This window comes from Pygocentrus nattereri, chromosome 25, assembly GCF_015220715.1.
Source record: "Pygocentrus nattereri isolate fPygNat1 chromosome 25, fPygNat1.pri, whole genome shotgun sequence".
Classification (NCBI taxonomy): Eukaryota; Metazoa; Chordata; class Actinopteri; order Characiformes; family Serrasalmidae; genus Pygocentrus; species Pygocentrus nattereri.
In genome coordinates, this window is record NC_051235.1 from 11,044,384 (window position 1) to 11,053,526 (window position 9,143).

At 38.1% G+C, this 9,143-nt stretch overlaps 1 protein-coding gene across 1 annotated transcript; it reads left to right on the plus strand.

Moving 5' to 3' along the window:
• The first annotated feature begins 734 nt into the window (after nucleotides 1–734).
• Nucleotides 735–8,921, plus strand: f2 (coagulation factor II (thrombin)). Its single transcript, XM_017709555.2, has 14 exons — nucleotides 735–911; nucleotides 1,041–1,198; nucleotides 1,417–1,441; nucleotides 2,370–2,441; nucleotides 2,848–2,953; nucleotides 3,480–3,610; nucleotides 5,652–5,957; nucleotides 6,105–6,212; nucleotides 7,027–7,150; nucleotides 7,281–7,448; nucleotides 7,756–7,929; nucleotides 8,107–8,285; nucleotides 8,497–8,567; nucleotides 8,682–8,921. Exons 1-14 carry the CDS (start codon nucleotides 836–838, stop codon nucleotides 8,835–8,837), a joined length of 1,854 nt encoding a protein of 617 aa, XP_017565044.1. The 5' UTR covers nucleotides 735–835; the 3' UTR covers nucleotides 8,838–8,921.
• The last annotated feature ends 222 nt before the right edge of the window (nucleotides 8,922–9,143 follow it).

The window sequence follows — 9,143 nt, forward strand, 5'->3', positions numbered from 1 at the left end:
TATGTACAGTAGTCAGAGGCTACCCTGTATTTACTGAATTTCCATTCAGGAAAGCAAATAAGTATATTAAGTACAGTCATAAAGAACATAGTCTCAACTAAATATAGTATAATTTTGGTATTTTTTTTAATTAAGATTTCAAAATGACAGTTATATAAATAATGTTATTTATATTGCTACTTTGGATAATACAAAGTATAATATAAGTGCAGGTATGTTGATTAAGCCAGTATGAGTTTTGGGTAAAAAAGTTGGCTACTAAAAATCATCCATCAGCCAGTTTGGCTGTAATCAGAATCAGCTATGAAAGTTATTGGTGCATCTATATCATGCATAACTGTCAGAGATTACATACGTGGTGTGTTCAGTTTTAGTGACGACAGTTCTGATCATTGTCATGTTATTATTTTTCTTTTTCATTTACTGGATGTTCCATTTATTTGTGTGTTTAGTTTAGATTAGTGTTCAACTAATATGTAGCCCTGGTTGACACTGGTTGTCTTGGCTAACAAATAATGTTGAAATGTAAATAGCTGGTTTTACATGATATATCAACTTTGCTCAGTAAAAATGATAACTTACTCGTTTTATTATTTGATTTATATCATATTAGCATAAAGAATGTTCTAGAGTGTCCTAAGACTGTCCTAGAACATGGGGGCTGAATCACTGTTTAGAGTGATAGGAACTTGGACACAATCTCTGTTCTCTTTGAACTCCAGTAGTTCAATATTAACTCAAGAGCAGCAGGATAAGATTTTGTGGGATTTGGTAGTAGCTCTCCAGCTCTGTGTGATGTTCCAGGTCTTTTCAGGATTGTAGGCACTCTAAAAGAATGGGAGCAGTACCAGCACCTCTCCTGGTTACACTTCTAATCAGCCAAGTGCTCCAGCTTACGTTCTGCTACGATGGTAAAGCCTTTATAATTTTTGTTAATTTATTTCAAAATCAATTGGTCACTTGTGTCATTTGTTGTACGGAATAATGCCCCACTGGAATATATGCTTTGGGGTTGCTTTTTGTGTATTTTGTTTTGCCAGTTTTTATCGATGGCAAAAAAGCCTCTCAAGTTATCCGTGTGAGGAGAGCAAACACACCCTTTGAGGAGCTCAAGCAAGGAAATCTGGAGAGGGAGTGTGTAGAGGAGATCTGTAGCCATGAGGAGGCTCGAGAAGTGTTTGAGCAAACTGATAAAACGGTGAGGACAGTTGCATTTTGCTACACTGCCACATGGAAACATATTAAACATAAGTGTAGGGCACCTCTAAATGTAAGTCTTATTGCATTTTAAGATTTTAAAATGTATAGCTCTCTTTTTAAGGCAAAATTTGGTTCATCTAGCATTTAATCACTTTCTACAAATAAAGTGTTGTATTGTTACATCAATTTCTTTTATTGCTTTTCTCTTTCTTCTAGACTCTATTTTGGGAAAAATACTTGGGTAAGACATTACACTTAAAACATATCTATTGGTAGCAGGTCCGGCAGTGACAACATTTTGTGTAAATATACGATATTGAACCAGGAGCAAAGTGCAAATTTTCACCAGCTTTTTTCTGAGTAAACCCTGGTGGCTGATTTCGGTGACAGGGTCTTCATAGGCAGTTTGTCTATGCTAACATTTCTAATATCAGTGAATGCCAAGACAAAAAGACAGCTAACTTTTTATTTTGTAGAAAAATATATATATACTTTATCATAAAAGAATATAAAGGAAAGTTTTACAACAAAGCTAACATTGAGTAAATACTAAAGTGGACCGCATAGTATGTTGCAGTATTTCTAATAATGTGATTTCATAAAATCATAATGTGATTTCCATGTGAAATGTGTGCATATCAGTTCAATATTTGAGACTTTTAATCAATAATTGTAGGTTATGATGTTCAGTCACATTGTATCTAATTGTTATAAAATAATTTTATGACATTTTTACATCTGACGTACATAGATAAATAACATCCCACAAACCATTAATTATTCACATGAAAAATTAGCTTTCCAAGACCTGTACTAACATGATTTTAAAGGGAACTGAGAAGTCTTGGTTATAAATCATGGCTGGGCTAGTCCACGTTTGCTTCAAAATCATGAAAATAACATTCCAGGTTAATCTCAGTGGTATCTAGCAAATTGCTTATGAAATGATTAGAGCAAATTCTTCATATAATGCTTAAATGGGCATGGTTAGAACCCAGGAAACAAAATAAGGCTCATCTTGGACTATTTTAACACAGTCAGTGGAGCTTCTCTGAATTCTTCTGGAGTCAATGCACAGGCTTAATCTGTCGAGCAAATCAGACCATAATGAATTAGCATTTTCCTTTTTTGCACTTGTCATATGTACTTTGTTGCTTTTTTGCCTATAGCTTGTGCTGGCAGCACATTAAAGAGGACTGCAGATAATATTGTCAAAATTAGAACTTGCATACATCACAAAGGTAAGAACAACATATTAACATTTTCCAGACATTGTGCATGTATTATGATGTTCCTAGTCTGTTGTATATCAAGTGAGTTTGAGAGACAGTTAAGTATGGCACTGCCTGTAAATTAACTGTTAAACTACAAGTATAATTACCTGATCTGTGAGGATGACATCCTCAGTGATGGAAAATGTCTTTTGGGGTGAAAAAATGGAATAAATAACTATAGAAGTATATTAATAGCTGTGAACAGTTTCCTTTTAAGATGATCTTTAGTCAGCCTTTAAATACAGCTACAGACAGTGCATTGAGAAACATGGGGGAAACAGTGACATTCTTCTCAAACGAGTTTAGCTAACTTCTATCACTTCAGTTAGAGCAGTGCGATTCATATCTGAGTTGATTTGTTTCTGCTGCACAGATAACTGCTACCTTAATATTGGTGATCACTACAGTGGTAATGTCAGCATCACTGTGTCTGGAAAGAAATGCCAATACTGGAAAAGCAACTTCCCCCACAAAATCACGTATGTACTGCTCATTCTTGGCCTCAAATTGCTGTTGCTGCTACTGATGCTACTTGAAAATGGGACTCCACAGAGCTACCTGAATGTTTGCATGAAGACAGTCGTTTGTTCCCATTTTACAGTTACAGCATTTCAGATTAGATTAGATCAGATTCAACTTTGTAATTGTGCAGAGTACAGGTACAGAGCCAATGAAATGCAGCTAGCATCTAACCAGAAGTGCAAAATACCGTTTTATTTACATACAAAATTCGAGTGCACCAAACTGGAGAACTGTAGCAATATATTTACTGTTTGCTATAAGTACTTGATATAACATTTACTTATCTAGCAAATTATTAAGAACCATAATTTTTTGGGCAGCTCAATTGGGCTTCATCAAGGAAAAATCACAAACATTGAGGAGCTGTGGCCTTCCAGGACTGGAACTGCACATGTTTTAAAGCATTATTCTCTGTCACATTGACAACAAAACACAGTTTTTGTTCAATTGTTGGTCTTGTAATTAATTGTTATTTATTCCCAGTGAGGTTAATGCAACAGAGCTGAAGCTTCCAGAGAATTTCTGCAGGAACCCAGACAAGAGCCCTGGCGGACCCTGGTGCTTCACTAGTGACCCCACTGTCAGGAGAGAGAAATGTGCTGTGGCAAAATGCGGTACTTACATTAAAGCAGGCTTTACTCAGGATGCTAAACACTGTTAGTTTCCTATAATGAGTGCACTCTTTAGGGTGGAATGGAATGGAAGCACCTAACTGTGAAATGCAAATATGTATTTAAAATGAAAACTGTTCTTCTTTTACTATCATTGTTACTGTCAAAACAAACACTAGATTTTTCCTTTTTTTCTTTTTTCCTTTTTCTCATAATTGAAAAAACCCAGCTGCCCTAAATTGTGTGACAATTTGTGATGAATGGACTAACAGAAATTCAAAATCCGTTGGAAAAAAATCTTGTTACTTTGAACTGTCATGTTTTCATAGCCTTTAAGATTATTTCTCTTCACAACTTTGTGACTTATTTGCCAGCTAAATTATATAAATTTAGCATGATTTTATAATAATTCAGATTTTTGTAGGTAGGTAGGTAGGTAATTTTGCAGCCAGTAGTAGACACACAGTACAGTTTTAGTAATAAAGGTGTAAACAATATAACAGGAAGAATAAATATAAGAGGATAAAAGATCCTCTCTACAGGCATATATACAAATAAAAATATATAATAATCAGTAATAATATCTATAACCTGAGATGAAAAATGCATGCAGTAATGACTGTACAAGGAGGTACAGGTAACTGCATATAATGACCACACTGAATGAATAAATATGTGCAGATATTGGTACCACAAAATAAAGTGTCTAGTGTCCAGATGTGCAAGATGCGCAATAAAGTATGCAGAAAGTGCAATATGTGAAGCACGCTGTCCATATGTGCAGATGGATAAGAAAACATAAGATTTAGCATGAGATATAAGACCTATGTCTTAAATCACCGATTCATGATTTAACATGAGATTCAGATTCAGTCCTCATCTCTCCTCTTCCTTCTTCTCTCTTCTCTTCTGGCCCCCCGGGAAGAGTTGAAGAGCCTGATGACTCTGGGGACAAAGGATCTCCTGAATATGTCGGTTGACAGCAACCTGCCATTAAACATGCTCCTCCTGTCCATGATAATTTTGTGCAATGGTGTGCATCCTCCATGATGGAGAGCAGTTTGTGCAGTGTCCTTGTGTCAGCTACCTTGACCAGAGTCCAGTTCCACACCGACCACTGACCCCGCTTGCCTGACCAGCTTGTCCAGTCGCCTCTCGTCTTTTTTTATGCTTCCTCCCCAACACACCGCAGCATAAAAAATACAGCTGGCAACCATGGTCTGATAGAACATCTGCAGGAGCTTCCTACAGATGTTAAAGGACCTCAGCCTCCTCAGGAAGTAGAGCCGGCTTTGCCCCTTCCTGTACAGGATGTCTGTGTTGGCTGACCAGTCCAACCTATCATCCAGTTGCAGACCGAGATACCTGTAGGTCATTATCCTCTCCACTTCAGCCGCCTCAATAGAGATTGGCTGTGTGGGTGTCCTATCCCACCATCTTACATTTATGGCATTTGGCTGACGCTCTTATCCAGAGCGACTTACAATTTGATCATTTTACACAGGTAGGCCAAGGTGGTGTTAGGAGTCTTGCCCAAGGACCCTTATTGGTATAGTGTAGGGTGCTTGCCCTGGTCGGGGGGATTGAACCCCAGTCTACAGCGTAGAAGGCAAAGGTGTTAACCACTACACTAGCCAATCTTCTCCTTGGTCTTGACAGTGTTCAGAAGCAGGTTGTTCCCATGGCACCACTCCACAACGTCCTTCACCACAGGGTCTTGTACTCTTCCTCCTGCCCTCCCCTTAGACAAGCCACAATGGCAGTGTCATCCGAAAACTTCTGAATGTGGCACATCTCAGAGTTGTACTGAAAGTCTGAGGTGTACAGTGTGAAGAGAAAGAGGGAAAGTATAGTCCCTTGTGGTGCTCCAGTGCTGCTGACCACAGTCTCTGATATACAGTCCTTCAGCCTGACATACTGAGGTCTGCCAGTGAGGTAGTCAGTAATCCAAGTGATTACTGTGATCCAAGTGATCCAGTGATTCCATAAGTTCAGCCAATATGGCTGTGTTTATATGTCAGCTGCTGTTTTCCCCTCTCCACAGGTGAGACATTACACCCTGTTCCAACTGTCCCTGTAAAGCAATGTGGGATCTGCAAGACTGAATGCCTTGCTGGCAGTGGGGAGACCTACACTGGAGACTTGTCTGTGACTCTGCAAGGCCACACCTGCCTGGACTGGAGCCTGCCCAAAGTAAAGGCCCTGAGTGTTGGGAAGGATTTCAAACCAGAGGTGCAACTATTGAAGAACCACTGCAGGAACCCCGATGGAGATCTGGAGGGACCATGGTGCTATGTGATGAGTGCAGCTGGAAACATCACTATGGACTACTGCAATCTAGAGCTGTGTGGTGAGCTCAATTCAGTTTAAGACCTCATTTAAGATGAAGCATATGGTCAGAAATAAAACTTGTATAGACAAAATGGTTTTCAATATTACTTTTAATCAGAAAATTTGCTGAAGTTAAACCAAATTTAATTTCCACTTTGTCTTTCAGATGCTCCACTGGAAGGGAAGGTAGAGGAGGACTCAGATCGAAAGAGGACAACCAGTGAGAAAAGGAGTACTTTCTTCAGCCCTCGCAGCTTTGGCCAAGGAGAAGAGGGTAAAAAATGTAGCAACTACAGAAATTGTGACTTTGTTCTCATTTCAATATGTTTAGAGAGGCCAACATGTACTCAGAGGAACATCACCACACATATCAATCTATAGAATTAAAGCTATGCTATGTGTAACTATATGTAACTGTATCTTATTATATTGAGATTGAGGATGTATGAACTTGATTAGTGTATCTGCATTTAAGTTATTAATTAAAATCTAGTTATTAGTTGTATACACACATTGTGCTTGTAGCAGCACTGGGACATTTAAATTCATTAAGAACACATTATACCTTACAGCATTTTGTACAAAAGGATTTTATTTCACTGCAGGCACTTAAATTGATGTTGAGATTTGGATTTTGAAGTTAAAGTCATAATTTGGTTTGATGTTTGATTTGCTGAAACATAAACACAATAACACTGAACTCTCTCACACACAAGTGTGTGTGTTGACTGTTGTCCATCCATTGTGAATTTAAAAGATCAATGGTTGCTGCTTTTGTTTTAAGATAGAATTAGAAAATTGGAACATTAATTCAGTTAATGAATGCAGTACAGTCAACTGGTGGTCCTTTTTCCTCTTTAGAGGGTTTAAAATCAAACATTTGTTTTCAATTCATGATTTTACACCAATACAAATGTAATATTTATAAAGTATTAAGTGTCTCTATAAGGCCACACTGAAATTAATTTCATTGGACAAGAAAAATTCACTGTATTTCTTTCATAAAAAACACTCATCTTTTATTAAGGGATTTACCATTAATTACACAAAAACGTGATGGAATATTTTGTCCTTGCTTGTGCTTTCAGAATGTGGAGTGCGTCCCCTGTTTGAAAAAGTCAGCAAAGCAGATGAAACAGAGTCTGACCTCATCAAATCATATGCTAAAAGAATTGTGGGAGGTCTAACTGCTGAAGTAGGAAGCGCCCCATGGTAACTAAAGTAGTTTACTGTAAACCATGCTCACAGTTATGTCATCACTGATTTGTCTTTGCTGTAAGTTTAATGCTTAATTTGATTTGCAGACAGATATGGTGTCTAATGAGTTTGTTGTTATTCACAGGCAAGTGATGTTGTTTAAGCGCAGTCCACAGGAACTGCTGTGTGGAGCCAGTTTGATCAGTGACCAGTGGATCCTCACTGCTGCCCACTGCATCCTCTATCCACCATGGAACAAGAACTTCACTATTGATGACATTCTTGTCCGCCTTGGAAAACACTATCGTGCTAAGTGAGCTTCTTCCTAGCCACTTAGTGCTGAAAGGACTTTGAAGTCTTATTTATTTGTACCACAAATCATACTGCTCATTCATACCATTCATGCATGCAAACACAGTTGGTAGCTGATTTTTATTTGTTATGTAAAACAAGTGCAGGTTTATGCAGCATAGTGGGTAATAGTGCAAAGTACCTTTGCCGCAGACTGTTTGATTCCCCATCTAGGCACGCTATAAAACATCCTTAAGCAAGATTCTTAATGCTATGTTTTGGTTGTTTGTAGGTGGGAACAGAGCTTCTTTTTTGTCTCTATGATTTAGATATGAGAGGGGCACTGAGAAGATTGTGGCAATTGATGAGATCATCATTCATCCTAAATATAACTGGAAAGAGAATCTGAACAGAGACATTGCTCTACTGCACATGAAGAAACCTGTCACCTTCACTAATGAGATCCACCCTGTCTGCCTGCCCACCAAAAGTGTTGCAAACTTGTAAGTCAGCCTATTAGAATTGTTTTACATTACGTTATAGGATATAGTCCAATTACAGGTGTATTATTGTCTTGTCCTCCAGGTCATTAAAGTTATAGATGGATTGTAGACTGAGACATGTCAGTGTTTTCCCCATATTTATTTGTATAAAACAACAGATTCCCTTTTTATATGTAGATTGATGTCTGAAGGCTTCAAGGGCCGTGTGACAGGCTGGGGTAACCTGAAAGAGTCATGGACATCGAACCCTCAGAACCTGCCCTCAGTGCTACAGCAAATCCATTTGCCTATTGTCAACCAGGACGTTTGCCGCAAGTCCACCTCTATCCGTGTCACTGACAACATGTTCTGTGCAGGTGAGGGGACACCCTGTGTAGTAGTAAGTACTTAACAAAATATCATCCAACTTGAACTCTTCACTGCCTCTTTGGAAGATTTTATCGGTAGAACATATGCCTTTTCTAGGAGTTTAAAATCTGTACTACTACAACCTCCAGAGGAGCCATGAAGGAAATAAAATGCATTAAATCTCGCAGGTCATGTTGTAATTGTATACTTTATTTTTAGGTTTCAGCCCAGATGACACACAGAGAGGTGATGCCTGTGAAGGAGACAGTGGAGGACCTTTTGTAATGAAGGTAGAATTAATTATTGGTTTTTCTTTTCATCTTTAAAGACTGTTTTACTCTATATATACTAGTATATACACAGTTTATTAGCTTTGATTCAATCTTCCTTCCTACCACCTGTAGAATCCTGATGATAACCGCTGGTATCAGATTGGTGTTGTCTCATGGGGTGAGGGCTGTGATCGGGACGGTAAATACGGATTCTACACTCACCTGTTCCGCATGCGCCGTTGGATGAGAAAGGTCATCGAAAAATCTGATTCTACAGATGATGACTGATGTCCTTGAGACCACACAAGAGTGAAACCAATCTCTCTAGAATTTTATCCAACTGCAAATAAAATTTGATTCTTCACAATGTTTTATCAGTGTTTAATCTGGATTTTTTCTTAATAATTATTTAATATAAGTGGAAATCCCTTAATGAATGGCAAGAGGTTAAAGTATACTGAATATAACTGATACTGCAACTGAGATCAACAAGAAAATATCCAGTGCAATTGTCCAGTCATGATGAATATCAAGCGTAATTCTTGTTCTGGTATAGATCTGGTACAATTCCCGTAAAACGTGTGCTCTACAAAT